At 53.5% G+C, this 20,840-nt stretch overlaps 1 protein-coding gene across 3 annotated transcripts; it reads left to right on the top strand.

The window, feature by feature from the left end:
• The first annotated feature begins 15,991 nt into the window (after window positions 1–15,991).
• ZSCAN10 (zinc finger and SCAN domain containing 10) lies at window positions 15,992–20,243 on the top strand. Of its 3 annotated transcripts, XM_077906339.1 has the most exons (5): window positions 15,992–16,428; window positions 16,635–16,902; window positions 17,104–17,168; window positions 17,346–17,403; window positions 18,334–20,243. In XM_077906339.1, exons 1-5 carry the CDS (start codon window positions 16,033–16,035, stop codon window positions 19,893–19,895), a joined length of 2,349 nt encoding a protein of 782 aa, XP_077762465.1. In that variant the 5' UTR covers window positions 15,992–16,032; the 3' UTR covers window positions 19,896–20,243. The 3 variants fall into 3 exon arrangements, with proteins under 3 accessions (XP_077762465.1, XP_077762467.1, XP_077762466.1); XM_077906341.1 differs by lacking the exon at window positions 16,635–16,902 and having other exon boundaries at window positions 16,051–16,293; XM_077906340.1 differs by lacking the exon at window positions 16,635–16,902 and having other exon boundaries at window positions 16,051–16,428.
• Window positions 20,244–20,840: the final 597 nt, after the last annotated feature.

Genomic DNA, 20,840 nt, shown 5'->3' with positions numbered 1-20,840 from the left:
TCAGGGACTTCCAGAAATCATATTTTGTTCAAAAGGGGCAGTTGGGGGTTCAGTATTGTCAATTCTTGAAGATTTTTCAAAAGAAACCAGAAGAAAAAGAAGTAGAAGGAGGAGAAGAATTAGGTTTATATGTGAAATATCCTGACTTTTAAATGTTGATGATTCAAATACAAAATTTAAGAACCCCATAGAACTGCAGCAGAAAACACTTGCTGTTTAGCTCATAGGGCACCAGTTTAGGGATGTACTCACCTCAGGAGACTGTCACAAGGAAAACTACCATGGATGGTAGTGCCTGTCTGAGCTTTATTTTTTTTTTTTTTTAGATTTTATTTATTTATTCATGAGAGACACACACAGAGAGAGAAACAGAGACACAGCCAGAGGGAGCCTGATGCAGGACTCCATCCAGAGACTCCAGGATCGCTCTGTGGGTGCAAGGCAGGCACTAAACCGCTAAACCCAGGGATCCCCCTGAGCTTTAGACAGAGCAAACACTCAAGGAATGCCAACTCCCACATCTGGTGGCTTCGCTGAGTTTAAGAAGAGATTACCTTTGGGCAGCCCCGATGGCACAGCGGTTTAGTGCTGCCTGCAGCCCGGGGTGTGATCCTGGAGACCCGGAATCAAGTCCCATGTCGGGCTTCTTGCATGGAGCCTGCTTCTCCCTCTGCCTGTGTCTCTGCCTCTCTCTGTCTCTCTCTCTCTCTCTGTCTCTCGTGAATAAATAAATAAATAAATAAATCTATCTTAAAAAAAAGAATAAATAAATATCTTTAAAAAAGAATAAATAAATAATCTTAAAAAAGAAGGATAAATAAATAATCTTTAAAAGAAGAAGAAGAGGTTACATTCTGTAAATAAATCATGATCTGGGATCCCTGGCTGGCTCAGCAGTTTAGCACCTGCCTTTGGCCCAGGGCGAGATCCCGGATCCGGCATGGAGCCTGCTTCTCCCTCTGCCTCTCTCTGTGTGTCATGAAGAATAAATAAAATCTTTAAAAAAAAAAAAAATCGTGATCTACTTTCAGACATTGACTTGAGACATTGACTTGAGAACTAAGACATTGACTTGAGAACTAACTCAGGTCTTACAAAACCACTCGGAATAAGAAAAACTAGAGGGACGCCTGGGTGGCTCAGTGGTTGAGCGTCTGCCTTCAGCTCAGGGCGTGATCCTAGAGTGGGGATGGAGTCTCATATCCGGCTCCCCGCATGCAGCCTGCTTGTCCTGTCCGCCTCTCTGCATCTCTCATGAATAAATACATACAATCTTAAAAAAAAAAAAAAAGAAAAACTAGACAAAGGAAATCATCTGAAGAAGGAAAAAATGTTTAAAAAAGAAGAAAAAAAAAAAAAAAAAGCTTGCACTAATTAAGGCTGTTCAGCCAGGCTGGAGACGGTAAAGCAGAGCTAGCCTTAGGAAGAGAAGAGGGGTAGGTAGATAAAGGAATGCGAGAGAGGCCAAGAAAAACAGGAATAATCGAATAAACAGCAGAGCAAATGTAGAGCAGACTACGGAAAAAAAGGGAAATCCGGTGGAGCCCCAGGAATACAAATTTTTTAAAGAAAATAACAAGAACTCCCAGGGCCGCTGAGCGGCGAACCCGAGCCCTCCCGCCCTGAAGTCAGGCGGCCGCACAAGCCAGCGTCCGCTGCCGCCGGACGCCCCTGAGCCCCGCGCCGGGGAGTCGGCGCCTTCCAGCCCCCCGCCCGCCGAACACCGACGCGGAACGCGTCGCCCAGGCAACGCCACCGCCCCGCCCACGGGAGACGCCGGTGATTGGCTGGCGCCCGACGGCCCCGCCCACCCGGCGATCCAGGGCTCCTCCCGGAGGCCCTTACCTGCGCGCTCCCGCCCGCGCCCTCGAGGGACCGCCCCGCCGAGGAGGGGGTCGCCCTGCTGCCGCCTGCCCCCGGCCGGTGTGCCCACGTTTCCCGTCCGGCTGCCCCATCTCAACTTCCGGTTTCCCGGTTCTCTCGCGGCGCCCGCCCGTGGGCATCGTGCGCGAGGACGGCCGGGGCGAGGAGACCGCGGCGCCGATAGCCACGAGCCCCCCAGTCGGCGAACCCCGCGGGGAAACTGAGGCTGGCTGCGCCAGGGCCCTTTGCCGGAGAGCGCGCGGGGCTGGGCCTCCTTCCCTGACACTCACCTGTTCTGAAAATTTTTTTTCTTTTGAAAAAATTTTTTAATATTTAATTTGCCAATATGGAATATAACACCCAGTGCTCATATCATCATATACCTGTTCTGAATTTTGTCTCAAAAACCAAAGTATAAAAAAATCCACAACGAAAGGATAGCTGCTGACCTGCCCCCTCTGTGACACATACCTTGTTCAATATAAAAACATACGGAGAATTAAAAAAACATGCTGCGTCAAAAACCAAGTAACCAGACGTTCCTGGAAGCAGTGAAAGCAGACTTTATTCCCTAACAGCTGACAGCAGGGGACAGAGCTGAGCTCGGGTATGTGCAGAGCTGACTGGGGTTTTACAGGGAGGAGGAGGGAGGGGGAGAGCAGGGCCCACTAGAGTCAGAATCGTGAGGATCACAAAGAGCTGGTCAGCGTGAGTGGGACTGGGCCAGGTGTGTCCACCTGCAGGTATGGAAGTCAGGAGAAGGGAGACAGAGGCTGGGTCCTTCCTGATGGGAACATTCCAAAGAAATGGCTCCCAGGCCCCCCACAGATGCTTCTGGGCTGTAAGACACATGCTTACAATAATAAACCCTTTTCTGTAAATGCTCTAAGAAAGGGAGGTCAGGTGTTGGCTGGAAGAGACCCTAAATTCTCCTGCAGCATTGCGCTTCCCTGATCGGGCAGGCATTTCAGTGGGGGCTGGGGTCCTCCTAGCCTCCTGCTGCTGGAGGCCTTTCTAGAGTCTGGTCCAGTCTCTTAGTGCTGGTTTGGACAGAGCAGTTATGTGCTGAGAGTTCTGTAAAACTCAAGCGATGCCTTGTTGTTTTTAAGCTGTGGCGTATTGCCTTGTGGAGCTCACCGGGCAGCCTGCCCATCACAGTCAGCAGAAATGGCCTTTTCCTGCCCTGGGCAAGCTCCAGACAAGGGCATGAGGCTTCTTCCTAGGCAGCAACACCAAGCGCTTCCTTCCGGCTCTGTCAGGGCTAGCAACCTCAGCCCTGGCCAGGCAAGCTGTGGACTCCAAGGCCAGAGATCCCCCCAAATCTAGAAGAATTGACTGCTGGGCTCCACAAGCCCCTACATCCCAACTTCCAGAACACTGTTTCTGCCTGGAACCATAAGTCAGCTCCCAGCACAGGAAGGGAGGGGTCACTCTAGCGAAACCAGGCTCCAGAGCTCAAGACTCACTCCGGCTTTTGGTGTGGAAATTAGAGTAAATCAAGTTAATTTTCTTTAGAGATTGGTGCATTTTTAGGAAACCAGGACAGTGTCCTCATCCCAAAATGCCCTTTGTTGCCGCTGCCACCTCCTACTGTCTCATACCTAAAGTGTCCCCCAGTCTTGGGTAAAGTTGCAGGTTACATTCCCTCACTGATGCAAGCCTAAGACACTGTGGCAGGTGGCCGGTGGTAACACAGGCACTCAGAAGGCATTCTGCTTGGTTCAGCCGGAGGACCCTTACCGGAGGCCCTCACAGGAGCAAACGGCGATGACACCCAGCACCCACACTTGAGGGCCTTTTCGGCTGATGCTTACAGCCCTCGTCCTGCGGCAGTCTCCTTCCCCCACCCACCAGCCTCAGACTCCCTCCTCTACTTGTCATGTGGTGTCGCACAGAATCTTTTATATTCTTTTTACTTCACTGAATGTGAAAAAAAAATAGAGTTTCCATTTGTTTTTACTTTATCTCATCCTTTGAAAAGTTCAATTTTGGGGATGCCTGGGTGGCTCAGTGGTTGAGCATCCACCTTTGGCTCAGGCCATGATCCCAGTGTCCTGGGAGCAAGTCCCACATCAGGCTCCCTGTGAGGAGCCTGCTTCTCCCTCTGCCTATTTCTCTACCTCTCTCTGTGTCTCTCATGAATAAATAAATAAAATCTTAAAAAAAAAAAGGAAAAGTTCAATTTTTGTGAAAAAAAATTTTTTGAGTTGTCTCCACACTGGGCGTGGAGCCCAACGCAGAGCTTGAACTTATATCCCTGATATCAAGAGTCAGCTGCTTAACTGATAACGCCCCTTTGTGAATATTTTTATAGTGTGTATGTGTGTGTGTGTGTGTGTGGTGGTAGTGGTGGGAATCACTAATATTAAGAATCAGGCCCTTGGAGAAATGGCTGCTCCTAGGACCAGGGCAAGACATACACCAAACGAATCTGTAGATGGTGGGAGGGGAAACAGCACAAGCTCTCTAGACAAGCGTGGGGCCATATATTCTGAAGCTGCACACCCACAGTACATCCTGTGACATAGTGATTCACTCCTGGTTAGAAACCCCGTGGTAACTCACATGCATGCTCACCAGACGTACAAGAACTGCTAGATGTAGCCCCAAACGGAAAACCACCCACTGTCTAGGTAGGTGGGGTGAACAAATATGCAACAGGCAATACCATTCAGGAAACAAGCAGCACGTGGATTGAGTCTCCCACTGTGGAGTAAGTGAGATGAAGAATTCCTTGGGGAGCCTGACTGGCTCAGGGGGTACAGTGTGTGACTCTTGATCTTGGGGTTGTGTGTTTGAGCCCCACCTTGGGTTTAGAGATTATGTAAAAATAAAATCTTAGGGGTGCCTGGATGGCTCAGTCGCTTAAGCGTCTGCCTTCAGCTCAGGTCATGATCGAGGGGTCCAGGATCCAGGCTCACATCAGGCTTTCTTAGTGGAGAGTCTGCTTCTCCCTCTCCATCTGCTCCTTCCCTGCAGCTCATGCGCTCTCTCACTCTCTCAAATAAGTTAAAAAATCTTAAAATAAAAATAAATAAGATCTTTAAAAAAATCCTGTTGCGGGCACTTGGGTAGCTCAGGTCATGATCCCAGAGTCGTGGGCTCGAACCCCGTGTCGGGCTCAGGGGAGCGTCAGCTTCTCCCTCTCCCTCTGCCTGCTGCTCTGCCTGCTTGTGCTCTGTCAAGTAAATAAATAAAATCTTTTAAAAAATCCTACTGTGTGACTTCGTTTACATGAAGTTCAAAACTAGACCAAAAGTATTTGCTATATGGTTGGAAGTCAAGTCGGTAATTACCGGGGAGGGAAGTGGCCAGAAGGGGGCACCCGAGTAGGCCCGGAAGGCAAGCGCTTTCTTTGCTTGGTGGAAAATCATCACTCCTCATTTTTGGTTTGTGTACATTTCTGTATGTTACACCTAAAACTTTTCTTTTTAAAAAAGTAAATGAAGAGAAACCAGTCAGACGATTGCTATGGTCGAGGAGGGTGACAATGGTGGCCTGGACTTGGATGACAAGCAGTGGAAGTAGAGAAACAGGCAGATTTGAAAAATATTGAGGTAAACCCTACAGAACTTGGAGACTGATGAGATGTGAGAATGAGGTAAAGCGAGGTGATTCAGGATTAATTCCAATTTCTGGCTTGAGTGACTGAATAGATTGTCCCATGTTTACCAAATTACCAGAGACACAGAGATGTCATGTGGAAGATTCATTGGACCTACATTTAATGAGGATTTGCTACGTGCAGGGCACTGGGGACAAAGCGGTAAAGGGCAACAGAAACGGTGCCATGGAGTTTGCATTTATGTGGGTGCATTTGTTTGGTCTTGAACATGAACACTTCAGGGCAATTAGGAGACATCCAGGTAGCAACATCAAATGGACAGAATTGAGACACAAAATATAAATTATGGGGATATTGGCACTGAGAATGCTTATGGAGGCCACAGCTGCTTTGAAACCAGCAAGGGAGGTGTATTAATTATTTATTACTGGGGATCCCCAGGTGGCTCAGCGGTTTAACGCCTGCCTTCAGCCCAGGGTGTGATCCTGGAGTCCCAGGATCGAGTCCCACATCAGACTCCCTGCATGGAGCCTGCTTCTCCCTCTGCGTATGTCTCTGCGCCCCCCCGCCCTCTCATGAATAAATAAATAAAATCTTTTAAAAAAATATTTATTACTGTGTAACAAATGATCCCCAAACATTGCCACTTAACATAAATACTTATGGGGACGCCTGGGTGGCTCAGCGGTTGAGCATCTGCCTTTGGCTCAGGCCTGATCCTGGAGTTCTGGGATTGAGTCCCACATCGGGCTCCCTGCAGGGAGCCTGCTTCTCCCTCTGCCTGTGTCTTTGCCTCTCTCTCTGTGTCTCTCATGAATACATAAATAAAATCTTAGAAAAAAAACCATAAATACTTATGATCTCATGGTTTCTGTACCCGATGGGGCTTAGCTGGATGTCCCTAGGTCCAGCCTCTAGGTCAAGGTCAATAGCTGTGGTCAAGTCCTCTGCTTGACTCTGGGAGAAGGCCCAAGTCGACTGACCTTGGTGCCTCCCCATGAGGGCCTCTCCTGACCTGGCTGCCCCAGAGTGAACAGCAAGAGATGAAGAGAGAGCGAATGAGGAAGCCACAGTCTGTTTTCAACCCCATCTCGGAAGTGACGGCCTCTTGCTCGTACTCGATTCTGTTTATTAGAAGTGAATCAAGGGATCCCTGGGTAGCGCAGCGGTTTGGCACCTGCCTTTGGCCCAGGGCGCGATCCTGGAGACCCGGTATCGATTCCCACGTCAGCTCCCGGTGCATGGAGCCTGCTTCTCCCTCTGCCTGTGTCTCTGCCTCTCTCTCTCTCTCTCTCTCTGAGACTATCATAAATAAATTAAAAAAAAAAAAAAAAAGAAGTGAATCACTAAATCCAGGCTCCACAGAAAGAGAGTGGACGACACAAGCATGTGATGGAGGAGACGTGAGGGCTGCTGAAGGCCTGGAGGCTGGAAGCTTGCAGAGCACCAGTGTTCACTGCTCAGGCAAAGGTGAAGCTGGTGAGGAAGGCTAAGCAGGGATGACAGGAGAAAAGGAGAAAGAGAAGATAAGTAATAAAGAAGGAGGACAGGCGATCAAACACCCTGAGAGGTCCACTGGGAACCAGTGACCCAAGGAGACACGCTCTGTGGCTGACAGTCCCACACGGGGGACAGACGAAAGCCAAGCAAACAAAAAAGCAGCAAGTGAATTAGAGATTATGGCAAGTGCTAGAGGGGAACAAGCGTGCACCCAGATGGGATGCTGTCACAAGGAGGGGAAGAAGCAGCTGCCACAAAGAGACTGGCATTAAGAATGAAGTGGGGGTGGGGGGAGTACCCGGGTGGCTCAGTGGGTGAACTGTCTGCCTTTGGCTCAGGTCTTGGTCCCTGGGTCCTGGGTTCAAGCCCTGCTCTGGGTTCCCTGCTTGTTGGAGAGTCTGCTTCTCCCTCTCCCTCTGCCCTCCTTCTGCTTGTGCTCTTTCTCTGTGTCTCAAATAAATAAATAATTTAATTAAAAGAAAAAAAAATAGAGGGCAGCCTGGGTGGTTCAGCGGTTTAGCGCGGCCTTCAGCCCAGGGCGTGATCCTGGAGACCGGGGATCCAGTCCCACATCGGGCCCCCTGCATGGAGCCTGCTCCTCCCTCTGCCTGTATCTCTGCCTCTCTCTCTGTGTGTGTCTCTCATGCATAAATGAATAAAATCTTAAAAAAAAAAAAAAAAAGAAAGAAAAAGAAAGGCAAAGGAAGAGGGCAGATGTGATTGTGGATGGGCGCAGGGGTGAGCTGTCTGGGTACAGGGCTAACGCACATGGGGGAGCCGTGAGCAGCAGAAAAAGGATTCCACTAAATGATGTTGAAGTCACGTGGATGGGGCCAAGTGGCAAAGCCGCTGCTGCCACTGCTCAGGCCTCTGGAGCCAGCGAGACAGACCAGAGGAGAGGCATGGGGGGTGCAACTTTACAGACGCCAAAGAAATAATGGGGCTTGACACAAGGCTCACCTCGTGTCCCCCTCTCAACATCCCTATCACCTCCGTCCCAGGGCTGGTCCTCAGTGAGGGCTGTGCCCTCGACACCCTGCAATCCTTCACTGCAAGCACCAGAGGAAAATGCTGTGGTTACAGCTCCAGGTGAGGATGTTACTTAACACGCGGTTCAGAGACAGGCATTTAAGCCGCTGGAATAACCAGAGGCTATTTAACAACAGATAATAGAGATCTGTATAGTAATCTTTCCCCGAGCTGGAGGAGGATTTGTCCCTTTGCCCTCAATTATCCTAAATGGGGGAATTCTACGGAAACAGAAAATACAGGAAAATTTGTCTTTCGTTTGCAATCTCTGAAAAGATGAAAGAGATGAGAGGAAGATTCCAGTCAGAGAGGAAGATTCCCATCAGGTGCTCTAACTGGCTGACACTAGACATCTTCACATTTGATAAGTTGTTATACGCTTGAAACTAACATAACACGGAGTGTTAGCCATGCCGGAATTAAAATTAAAAACTTAATTAAAAAAAGAATTACTAAAATAAAAATAAGAATTACTATATCAAAACCAAAAATAATGTTTTTTTTTTTTGCTTTTGTTTTAGACACCAGCTACTTCAAAAAAAAAAAAAAGAATTCTAAGGTAGGTAACAATTAGAATAGTTTGTGTGCATTTTCAAAATAATTTTAGGAGATATTGAAATATATATACCCCAAACAGATAGATTTTTTATTACAAGTCTCTCCTTTGAAGGTTTATCTTCTTGTTAGGTGGAAATAAGTAACAATCCAACTTCACAAGAATTTTCATCTGTTAGGGGGTAACGCTGGGAGAGCGGAGGCAGGAATGGAAGGACTTCAATGTTCATTAAGCCCTTTTCTCAGCAAAGTCACTTTACTCAATAGAAGTCCAAAGGAATCCGAGCTTGGTGGCCCCGCGCTGCCCAGCTGTAAGCCTCACGGGGGCAGCACCTGTCCGCTCCGCTCCGAGCCAGGTCCCAAGGGCCAGGGCCGGGCCGCGCTCGGGAGGGGAGCGAACATTCCCCGAGGGAATGCAGGGCGCGGGCGGGCGGTGGGCCGGGAGCCGGGGACGAGCCGAGCCCAGGGAGCGGCTGGGGATGACGGAGACCCAAAGCTGGTGTTGCTCTGGCGTCCGTGCGGGCGCCAGCCCTTCTGCCCGGGTGCTGTTTCCGGTGGTTTGCTCCAGCTGGTCTCTGCTTTTCTGACACATTTCCAGAAAAGGGGGATCACTTCGGAGTCAGAGGCCTGGAAATCCGTGCTAACGCGAAGGCCGAGCCTCCCCGCCCAGCTCTGAGCCAGCTGCCCCGGGCCCTTGGTGCGGACTCCCGTCCTCACCGGAGAGCCCAGTTCTCCCCATCCTAGCCGCCCAGGCCCCCTTCCCCGCAGCGCAGCCCCCGCTGCCAGGGCTCACACGTGGCCATGTCTACCGAGGCCACAGCCAGCCCCGCGCAGGTCGGTCTGGGGGGCGAAGGCGGAGGCAGGGACCGTGGGGAGGAGTCCAGATCTGGGAGCGCTGAAGGCGCCTCCGCCCAAGGGGTGGGGTCTCCGGGCTGCGTCCAGGAGATGGGGGGTCTCCCGGCGGCGCCCAAGAGATGGGGGTGTCCCGGGGCGTCCAGGAGATGGGGTGTCCCGGCGGCCTCCAGGAGATGCGGGTTTCCCGGCGGCGCCCAGGAGATGGGGGTGTCCCGGCGGCGCCCAGGAGATGGGGGTCTCCGGGCTGCGTCCAGGAGATGGGGGTGTCCCTGTGGCGTCCAGGAGATGGGGGTGTCCCGGGGCGTCCAGGAGATGGGGTGTCCCGGCGGCCTCCAGGAGATGGGGTGTCCCGGCGGCCTCCAGGAGATGGGGTGTTCCCGCGGCCTCCAGGAGATGGGGGTGTCCCAGCGGCGCCCAGGAGATGGGGGTGTCCCGGCGGCCTCCAGGAGATGGGGGTCTCCCGGCTCCGTCCTGGGATGGGCTTACCAGGCCCGGGCCGTAGGTGGGGTTTCGCAGCAACTGCCGGGGGTGGGAGTGGGGTGGGGACTGCGGCGGGCAGAGTCCGGGAGGTGGAGCCCCGGGTGCCGGGCGCGCCCGCTGCGCACTTCGAGCGCGGGGGCCCGCGAGCCTGCTCCCAGCCCATTGCCCTTTTCGTCCGTCTTGACACACGCCAGCCCTGCGCTAGGTGTGGAGGAAGCGGAGCAGCAGCTTGTGTTCCGGTGAGGCCCACGCTAGACAATAAAGGGACGAGATAAGCCCAGGAAGACGACGATCCGGCAGCGGAGCCAGAGCCGGCGCAGGGTGTGGCCCCGACGGACCCACGGGCCTCGCGGAGGGGCGGCCCACGCCCAGCCCCGGGCCACGGAGCAGGTGGCCCGGGTCCCCAGGACAGGTGGTGCTCGCGAACCGGAGGAAAGTGCCCTCGGGCCCCGCGGCCAAGAGCATGACCCCTTAGAGGCAAGGGAAAGGCTTGACTTTGGAGGTCGAGCTGGGCTCAAGGCCAGTGGTGAGGTCACTTCCCCTCCCGGAAGCCCCTGCTTTGTCTTTGGGAAAGTCCGGACAAAAGCCACCTGGCGAGATTCTTAGGAAGATCTCAGGTGGCGCTGATGGTGCGCTTCTTCCCCATCGGGTGGTCCTGTCCTCTTCTTACCCGGGACTGCTCCTACACACATGCATGTTAGCGCTGAGGTCAGGGCCTGCTCCCCCTGTTAACCTCAGCAAAGATTTGTTCCATGAATGAAATGCTTAGCAAAGAGCCCCAACGCATAATAGGCATTTTTATTTATTTATTAGGTTTTATTTATTTATTCATGAGAGACACACAGAGAGGCAGAGACACGGGCAGAGGGAGAAGCAGGCTCCCTGCAGGGAGCCCGATGTGGGACTTGATCCAGGGACTCCAGGATCATGCCCTGGGCTGAAGGCGGGGCTAAACCACTGAGGCACCCGGGCTGCCCATATAATAGGCATTTTTAAAGGGCAGCTCTGGTCCCCCAGAAAACACAGGCTGACAGACTCCCCCAAAGAGAACAAGACCAGTCCTGATTAGGAGGTGGGCAGTTCTTAACCTGGAGGGGTAGTCAGACTCGCGGGGTCCAAGGCTAGATTTCAGATTAGCCACTCCGTCCTCATTTCTCTGGCCCCGCCCTCTCCCCACCCCCCTCCCAAACTGGAAGGTTAAGGGTTAACTGTAGGAAGCCCCTTCATTACCTGGACGGGACTAGAGCAGGGAACTTCCTGTTTAATTTTCCCGGAGTCCTTTCCCTGTCTGGCAGAGGCTGGCTTTGGCCCTAGGGCCCTCAAAGAACCCCTAGCACTTCCACCTCTGGAGTGGGGACCACGAGTGGTGAGTTGCAGGGAAGCCTGGGGTGCAGGTTGCCAGGAGAGACATAAGGAGTTCCTAGCAGCTTGGAGGGAAAAAGGGGGACCCTGGGCCTCAGCAATGGGATGGGGGATTAGGAAGCTGGAAACAAAGTCTCAGGGGGGATGTGGGTGGTCTATGCCAGCTGACCGTGCCAGCCAGCTCTGCGGCCCTGAAGCTGCGGGGTGAGGTCGTCAAGGAGGGTGGCGGGACTTCTTGAAACATGGGTTTGCTGTACCCACTGGGGAGGGAAAGGCAGGTTCCATGTGCCCCCAGGTGGACCGGCCGGTCTCATCGACTCACCCCGGCACTGGGAAGGGAGCCTGGCCAACAAAAACAAGCCAATCCATCTCTTGCCGGCTGTGTCCAGGGAGAAAGGGAGGCTTCTGGCCCAGGATCCCGGCTCTGGGCTCTCCTGCTGTCTGGGTGGGTCTGGTGGCAGCACCTCCACCTTTGGCAGACCCAGCCATTGCTTCCCCACCTCTCAGCTCCAGATTAAGCTGGTCGAACGCTGGAGGGAGGCTGAAGAGCCTCCCACCCCCCACAGATGTGCATATGAACAGAGCTTTTGTCTTGAAGACTGAGGGGGGGAGGGAGAGAGTCTCTGGCCAACTTCCCCTAAATTCCGTCTCTTTCAAACCTTTTGGCAAGACCTCACCTGGAGGTTCCGGGCACCCTTGAGTGTGTGTCTAGGCCTGGGGGCTAGAATTTGGCATCTTATTTTTTTCCTGATTCGTGCAGTCATCCTCTGGCTAAAATTACGCAAATTGCATGGGGCAAGAGGTGAGGCAGGAAATTGGGTCCTTTTCTGCCTCTGAGGTTTTCCATGAGGTCAAGATCAGTGTTCTTACCTTAAAGAAAATCTTGATTCTACTTGGTGTGACCTTGAGCAAGTCACCCATCCTTCTGGAGCGTGGTCTTTGCCCTTGTCAAACGGAGAAGTTATAATTTACCATGTGGGCTGGGGTGGGATTAAGCAACCCTGAGCAGAGAGCCCATACATCCTTGCACTCCTACCTGCCAGCTGTTATTATAAGGTGACTGATTACCCATGATTGGTTCTATTATTTTGCTCGTGCCACCAAAACATAATGATACAAAAAGCCCGTTTACTCGAACTTCTCAGAGAGCTTCTCTGCACCAGACATTTTTGCATGCTTTCCTCAATCATTACACCTGCCAGGTAGGCGTTATCATTTTCGTCTTATTACTTCTACTCACAAACACTGAAGCCACTCCAGGTACTAGGGGAACAGTTTTGAATGAGAAGCGGTTCTTACTTGCCAAGGGCAGAGAGACACCCAACCATGATTGTGGCACAGAGTGACAGTAGACGGCAAGAGACAGGTTGCTGGTGTGTCGTGCAGTCCCTGAAGAGAGGTGCCAGGGGTGGAAGGTGCCCCGTATGGGGCCAGATGCCAAATGTGGGAAAGAACATTGGCTCGGAGGCTAGGTAGGAGAATGGAGAAGCAGGAAGGGGGAGGGAGGCTGGAGAGACGAGGGCTGGCCTGGTCAGGTGGCCAGGATGGAAGCCTGGGTGTTTTTTTTGTTTTTTTAAGACTTTATTTATTTATTCATGAAAGACACACACACATAGAGGCAGAGACACAGGTAGAGGGAGAAGCAGGCTCCAGGCCGGGAGCCCGATGCAGGACTCAATCCTGGGTCTTCAGGATCACATCCTGGGCTGAAGGCGGCGCTAACCACTGCCCGGAAGCCTGGGTCTTTAGCATCCCTATCATCCTCCTCCTTTGGGGTGGGAACTGCTTGGCCAGGTTTAAAAAACACGATTTCCTCTTTTCTGCCACACCTCACTGCCCCCGCATGAACAGGAGCTTCAGGGAACCCTTAGCCCCGCAGTAATGCCACAAAGGGGCTCAACAAAGCTCTTGGCCAGGCCGACTTCTCCCTGGCTGCATTGCCAAGGCCGAGTTAGCTCCTTAGGCATTTGCCTGTACCTCTGAGCCTTGGTGTCCTCAGATATAAAATGGGTCAGTGATGGGACCAACTAGCTGTGTTAGCTGTGGCTATGTGTGTTCTTGCTCAGTAGTAATGAGAACAGCAATTGCTAGCACTCCTGCACACCCACCATGTGTTGCCCTCCAGGGGCCCGGCCCTGCTCTCCTTCCCCCCTTTACGTGGTGGAGAGTGATGCCAGAGGCTTTCCAAACTTGCCCCTGCTTGGACCGACCATGCGTGGGGGTCAGGGGTCAGATTTGGAAGAAGTTCATTTGTAGCCCTGAGGCAAAGGGGCGGGGAAAGGCAGACAGATGTTGGAACTTGGGTTTTTGTTTCTATAAAATAATTTTGCCCAAAATTAAAATATAAAAGTGCCTCAAAACTCTGGAGCAGAAGTGCTGGCCTATTCAGGACGACATAAACCCGCTGGATTGTGCTGAAGGAGGGAACTGAGTCCTCTGGGTGAGGCTGAACTCGAGGCATCTCCCTGTTGGTAGATGTGGGCAGTCCCACAAGGAACCAGTAGCCCCACACCTTCCAGAGTGGTAGACCAAGGAAGAATCTAGAATTTAAAAAAAAAAAAAAATTAGGGATGCCTGGGTGGCTCAGTGGGTTAAAGCATCTGCCTTCAGCTCAGGTCATGATCTGCGTGTCCTAGGATAGATCCCTGAATGGGGCTCCCTACACTGCGGGGGATTCTGCTTCTCTCTCTCCCTCTGCTGCTCCCCCTGCTTGTGCTCTCTCTCTCTAATCAATAAATAAAATCTTTTTTTAAAAAATTAGGGAAGAGGGACAGCTGGGTGGCTCAGTGGCTGAGCATCTCCCTTTGGTTCAGGCCATGATCCTGGAAACCCGGGATCGAGTCCTGCATTGGGCTCCCTGCATGGAGCCTGCTTCTCCCTCTGCCTGTGTCTCAGCCTTTCTCTGTGTCTCTAATAAATAAACAAAATCTTAGAAAAAAAATTAGGAAAGAAAGAGAAATGATTGCCTCCACTGCCCATCACCCAGCTCCCAAGAGTGAACCCCCTAGAGGCCTCCAGTGGGCAGAGCCGCTGTGGTCGGCCTCGGGAGCAGAGCAGTCACAGATCTCTGCAAGTTGTAAGCCTTCGTCTTGGTCTCTCTTGTGGAGACGCACCCACCCATCCCCGCTCTCTGGCTCATCCCGGCCTCTGTCTCTGGTGGGACCCCAGTTGGCAAGGAGATTGGAACCCTGGGTGGGTGTTCAGCTGTGCACTGACCACCTGGCAGCTTTGGCCTTGACTGCTGAGCGCCACTTCCAGAGCCATAAAGTGAGAGTCAGGATGTTTGGTCAAGGAGAAATGAGATGCATGAACCCCCCCTGCCCTCACCCACACACGCACACCTATTATCTTCAAAATTTCAAACTTCCAGAGACATTGAAAGAGCAACACAACGGGGGCGCCTGGGTGGCTCAGTCAGATAAGCTGCCAACCCTTAATTTTGGCTCAGGTCATGATCTCAGGGAGGTGGAATCAAACCCCAAAGTGGGCTCCGTGCTCAGTGGGGAGTCTGTTTCTCCCTTTGCCCCTTCCCCTGCTCATGCTCTCTCTCTCTCTCTCAAAGAATTGAATAAAATCTTTTTTTTTTTTTTTTTTTTAAGTTAAAAAATAAAATAAAGACGTCAGGCTCCAGTCCAGGTTCATTCATTTGGATGCGTGGCTGTTAGTTTCCTCAGGAGCAATGCGCCCCCTACAGGCGCTTTTTTAAAACAACACGGAAGAAACCGTTCCTTTGCGGGAATGTCCCGTATTTACAATTATTCCGTTGTTTCCTTAACGGATCATTTCACTTGTTTGTTTGTTTTTTTTTTTTAATTTTTTTAAGGTATTTATTTATTTATTTGTGATAATCACACAGAGAGAGAGAGGCAGAGACACAAGCAGAGGGAGAAGCAGGCTCCATGCACCGGGAGCCCGACGTGGGATTCGATCCCGGGTCTCCAGGATCGCGCCCTGGGCCAAAGGCAGGCGCCAAACCGCTGCGCCATCCAGGGATCCCCACTTGTTTGTTTTTAATTAATTATTTATGTATTTATTAGAGCGAGCGAGAGAGAGCACAAGTGGGAGAGGCAGAGGGAAAGGGAAAGAGAACCCCAAGCCAATTCTGTGACAAGTGCAGAACCTCCATCCCACCCCCCAGATCATCGCCTGAGTCGAAACCAAGAGTCAGGTGCTCAAGCTCAACGGACTAGGCCATCCAGGAGCCCTATTCTCTTTTTTTTTTTAATTGAATAAATGTGATGTGTAACATTGTGTACCTTAAAGATGCACAGCCTGGTACTTTGATTCACTCATGTATAATAGTATGACTGCTGGTGGAGTGCTACTTATCACACCACATAATTACAGCACACTATTGCCTATATTCATCATATTGTGCATTAAATCTCTGTATTACTACTCCTAGTTACACGTTTGTACCGGAAATTCCATCACTCACCCACCACGCCCCCGTCCCTGGCAGTGCGAAGCTGGGAAAGTAGAGCTGGATCGCAGGCGATGGCCCGTTGGTGCAAGGGCCCACGTTTGGTGGTGCCGCATACTCCCCGTGGCCCAGCATCAAGAGGCAGGGAAACTAAACGGTCCTGTCTCGGGAATGCCAGTTTTGATCCCTGGGGGGAAGTGAACGTGGGGTTCTAAGTGCTGCAGGAGGGAACGTAGAGCCAGAACAGTGTTCTCTGCCTGTCAGCGTCCTGCTCTCCGAGCCATTACCTCTGACCAACGGGAGAACGGATTCTCGTGGAGGTCACACCGTTAGGCATTTCTTATACCACAGGTGCCACCCGAGAGGGACCAGCTGCCGTGAGCCTTCCCCCAGCTGAAAGATGCCTGAGGAGCCCGTCCCGGCCGCCCGGGAGCCAGAGCAGCTTGGAGCCGTCAAACTGGAAGAAGAGGACACCGCTGGGCAGGAGGACCTCCAGCACGCCCAGGCCAGGCCCCGGCCCGAGGTGGCTCACCAGCTCTTCAGATGCTTCCAGTACCAGGAGGACATGGGCCCGAGGGCGTCCCTGAGCCGGCTCCGCGAGCTGTGCCACCACTGGCTGCGGCCGGCCCTGCATACCAAGAAGCAGATCTTGGAGCTGCTGGTACTGGAGCAGTTCCTGAGCGTGCTGCCCCCGCACCTCCTGGCTCGGCTCCAGGGCCAGCAACTCCGGGACGGCGAGGAGGTGGTGCTGCTGCTGGAGGGCATCCAGAGGGAGCCCGGCACCGTGGCGCCCCTGGTAAGAGGTGGGGGTCAGGAGGGCCGGAGGGCGGGTAGGGAGACGGGGACCTCAGTGCACCCCATTTCCCTCCCTCTGCTAATTCCTTTCTAACCTCCTAACTCCTCTGACTCCCACCCTTCCTTGGTCACATTTCCCTTGGGAGTCAGAAGGACGCGGATTATCCCCCTGGCCTGCCTGTCGTCTAACAGATGTATTTTGAACAGGATTTTAGTTTTAATACTGGCAAGAACTGTCCCCGTGCAGACATTGCTCTGGAGGGACAAGGAGGCTCTTCCCAGGTCTCCAGTCACAGCCCCAAAAAGGAAGTGCCCTCAGAAGGAACTGCAGCCCTGGAGCCACCAAAGGAACCCCCACCATCCCAGCCAGGGACCTCCAAGCCTGCTGAGCTGGAGACCTGGAGACACCCCCCTAGTTCCAAGCAACCCCTGAGCCCAGGTCCCAAGATGACATTCCAAGTCCTGCAGGAGACTGGTGAGGAGCTGGTACCCTAGGAAGGTGGGAGCTAGGAAGCCCAGTATGTGCGGGTGGGGTGAGAAAGAGGCAGCCTCCCTCTCTGACAGGGATGGGAGGCAGCTAATGTCCCCCTAGGGGCCCTGGCAGCAGGTGCACTCCCCGTAGCCACGTGGAGCGTAAGTCTGGCTTCTAACAGCTCTTTCTCCTCAGTGCTGACAGTCCCCCAGGGCCCTGTCCTATGGCTGGAAGAAAACTCTCGAGATCAGGAGCTGGCAGCTGTGCTGGTGAGCTGGACTGCTACCCTCACCCCAGATGGTTCTCATGCCCCGGTTGCCCTCAGCCTCTGCGTTGTAGCAAATTCATGTCTTCCTTAATTTAAACCTTAACAGCTCTTCATCCCCCTTGGGTCATAGAGCTCCATTCTCGGTCACCGAGGGTCTCTGCCCATCCTTTTGTTACAGGAGTCTCTGACCTTTGAAGATGTCCCAGCAAAGAAGGCCTGGCCCACACACCCTCTGGGTAAGAGGCCCTTCTGGCTTAACAACCACTGCTCGTTCTTTCTGTTTCAGGAGTGGTCAATGAAGCTCAGGTCCTACCTGACTTTTTGGCCTCTTTGCCTAAAAATGGGCTATTTGGGGGCACCTGAGTGGCTCAGTCAGTTAGGCGGCTGCCTTCAGCTCAGGTCACGATCTCAGAGCCTCTGCTCAGGGGGGAGTCTGCTTCTTCCTCTGCCCCTTCCTCCTGCACTCATGCGCTTGTGCTCTTTCTCTCAAATAAATAAATAAAATCTTTAAAAATATATAAAAATAAAAATGGGCCATTTCGATGTGGATTCATTCATTTCTTCCTTCATTAGTCATTTATTCATTTATTTTAGAGGCTTATTGTGTCTGAATTAATCATCAACCCTGTTAACTTTGAGTATTTATTTATTTATTTATTTGAGAGAGAGAACACAAGCAGGGGGAAAAGCAGGCAAAGGGAGAGGGAGAAGCAGGCTCCCCGCCGAGCAGAGAGCCCAACCCGGGGCTTCATCCCAAGACCCTGAGATCAGGAGATGAGCCGAAGGCAGACACTTAAGTGACTGAGCCAGTCAGGTGCCCCTAACTTTGAGCTTTTAAAGTGGGTAGTCATTGGGGCACCTGGGTGGCTCAGTGAGTTAAACTTCCAACTGACCTCAGCTCAGGTCTTGATCTCAGGCTAGTGAGTTCAAGCCCCCATTTAGGCTCCACACTGAGCAGGGAACCTACTTAAAAAAAAAAAAAAAAAAAAAAGTGGTTACTATAGTAAACTTTTTGTTGTCTGTTTGTTAAACCCTCAACTTCTGCGCACCTCCAAGCTTTGCAGGATCCCAGGTTTCTTTCTGCTTTGAGACCTTGAGGTTCAAGGCGATTCCTGGGAGCATCTAGGAATAGGCTTGCCCATCTCCATTTTCTGCTTCTTTCCTAGGGTTTGAAAACAGAACCCCAGATGAGGAGTTTAAAGAAGAGCCCAAAGGGGTTGCCTGGCCCATTGGCATCTCAACAGAGGCCGGGGCAGATGTTCCTGGGGCGGCAGAAGAGCCCCACGGTCAGCTGCTGGGGCCGGCCCCTGAAGTGAGTGGCACCGGTGAAGGAGGGTCCCCTCCCGACAAGAGTGGCATTCTGGAAGTCAAAGTGGCGGGGAGCACCTCCAGGTCGGAACCAGAGATGAAATTCATCTGCACGGACTGCGGCGTGAGCTTCCGACAGCTGGCCCGGCTGGAGGCGCACCAGCTGCGGTCTCACCCCAGCGCTCGCTCCTTCCCGTGCCAGTGCTGCGGCAAGAGCTTCGGCCGCAGCTCCATCCTCAAGCTGCACATGCGCACGCACACGGACGAGCGGCCGCACGCCTGCCACCTCTGCGGCCACCGCTTCCGCCAGAGTTCACACCTGAACAAACACCTGCAGACGCACACCTCGGAGCCCGCCTTCCTGTGTGCGGAGTGCGGGCAGGGCTTCCAGCGCCGCGCCCACCTCATGCAGCACCTGCTGGCACACGCCCAGGACCGCGAGTCCCCGCGCGTTCCCGAGCCCAAGCCCGAAGCGCGCGAGCCGGCCATCGTCCTGTGCTCTCACTGTGGCCAAACCTTCCAGCGCCGCTCCAGCCTCAAGCGCCACCTGCGGATCCACGCCAAGGACAAGGGCCACCAGTGCTCTGAGTGCTCGGGCAGCCTGCGCCCTGGCCCCGAGCGCAGGCCCTATGTGTGCGGCGACTGCGGCAAGGCCTTCCGGCGCAGCGAGCACCTGGGGGCCCACCGGCGCGTGCACACGGGCGAGCGGCCCTTCGCCTGCCAGGTCTGCGGCCGCAGCTTCAGCCAGAGCTCGCAGCTGGTCTGCCACCAGCGGGTGCACACGGGCGAGAAGCCCTACAGCTGCCCCCACTGCGGGAAGCGCTTCGTGCGGCGGGCGGGTCTCGCGCGCCACCTCCTGACCCACGGCGGCCCGAGGCCCCACCATTGCACCCAGTGCGGCAAGACCTTCAGCCAGACGCAGGACCTCGCCCGCCACCGGCGCAGCCACACGGGCGAGAAGCCCTGCCGCTGCAGCGAGTGCGGCGAGGGCTTCAGCCAGAGCGCCCACCTGGCGCGCCACCAGCGCATCCACACCGGGGAGAAGCCCCACGCCTGCGACACCTGCGGCTACCGCTTCCGAAACAGCTCCAACCTGGCCCGCCACCGCCGCAGCCACACCGGCGAGCGGCCCTACAGCTGCCCGACTTGCGGCCGCAGCTTCCGGCGCAACGCGCACCTGCAGCGGCACCTGGCCACCCACGGGGGCGCCGGCGCCGAGGCGGCGTCCAGGCAAGCCGAGCCCCCCCAGGAGTGCCGGGAGTGCGGCAAGAGCTTCAGCCGCAGCTGTAATCTGCTGCGCCACATGCTGGTGCACACCGGCGCCAGGCCCTACTCGTGCGCGCAGTGTGGCCGCAGCTTCAGCCGCAACTCCCACCTGCTGCGCCACCTGAGAACCCACGCCCGAGAGACGCTGTACTAGCCTCGCCTGGGTTCCGCCAGGCCTGCTCTGCGCGCCTCTCCCTGGTGTCCTGGGCCACCGCTCCACCAACCCTGTAGGCTGGTTCTTCCCCGGAGGCATGTCTCCCTGGTCCCGGGGGTGCATCTCAAAGTGCCTAGAGTAACACAGCCTACTTGAAAAATGACTCTTATTTTTTCGAGGTCCATCCAAACGCTGTTACCGTCACCACTGTGACAGGGATGCCTTTTCCCCTTCCCTACCCCTACCATAGTACCTATCATAGTAGATAGAAGTAGGCCCGGAGGGAGTCCACCACTACCCCTACACCCAGAAAGGCCCAGAGTCGGGGGGGGGGGGGGGTGACAGGTGTGCCAGCTGTCAGAGCCAGCTGTGAGTAAGGCCAAGGAATGCCACCCTAGGGATCCCTGGGTGGCACAGCGGTTTGGCGCCTGCCTTTGGCCCAGGGCGCGATCCTGGAGACCCGGGATCGAATCCCATGTCGGGCTCCCGGTGCATGGAGCCTGCTTCTCCCTCTGCCTGTGTCTCTGCCTCTCTCTCTCTCTGTGACTATCATAAATAAATAAAAATTAAAAAAAAAAAAAAAAAAAGGAATGCCACCCTACAATTCTTCCTTCTCTGGAGTCTGCCCCTAATCTGTGCTGTCCCATACAGTATCCTCTAGCCATATGTGGCAATTTAAATTAATTAAAATGGAATAAAATTAACATCCCAGATCCTGGCTTATTGCGGGAAACCTTGTTTTTGGAATGGAGGTACGACCAGTTCAAAGTGAAGATGCTAGCAGATGAAATGAAACCTGCCTGATGGCCAGGTATGGTCGTGGGCTGGAGACCCCTAACAACCCATAATCCTGTAAACCCAAACCTGGTTTGGCCAATTTCCCCTCCTTCTACCCACCGGACAATCTTGGCCTGTTCTCCACTCTAGAGGATAGATTTTTTTCCA

The sequence above is a fragment of the Canis aureus genome, chromosome 8, assembly GCF_053574225.1.
Source record: "Canis aureus isolate CA01 chromosome 8, VMU_Caureus_v.1.0, whole genome shotgun sequence".
Lineage (NCBI taxonomy): Eukaryota > Metazoa > Chordata > Mammalia > Carnivora > Canidae > Canis > Canis aureus.
This window is presented reverse-complemented; position numbering and strand designations above follow the sequence as displayed.

Coding starts and splice junctions, on each gene's coding strand:
- ZSCAN10 (XM_077906339.1), top strand. CDS start 16,033: ATGCCTGAGGAGCCCGTCCCGGCCGCCCGGGAGCCAGAGCAGCTTGGA. Junction 16,903..17,103: donor CCAAGTCCTGCAGGAGACTG/GTGAGGAGCTGG, acceptor CAGTGCTGACAG/TCCCCCAGGGCCCTGTCCTA. Junction 17,404..18,333: donor CTGGCCCACACACCCTCTGG/GTAAGAGGCCCT, acceptor CTTCTTTCCTAG/GGTTTGAAAACAGAACCCCA.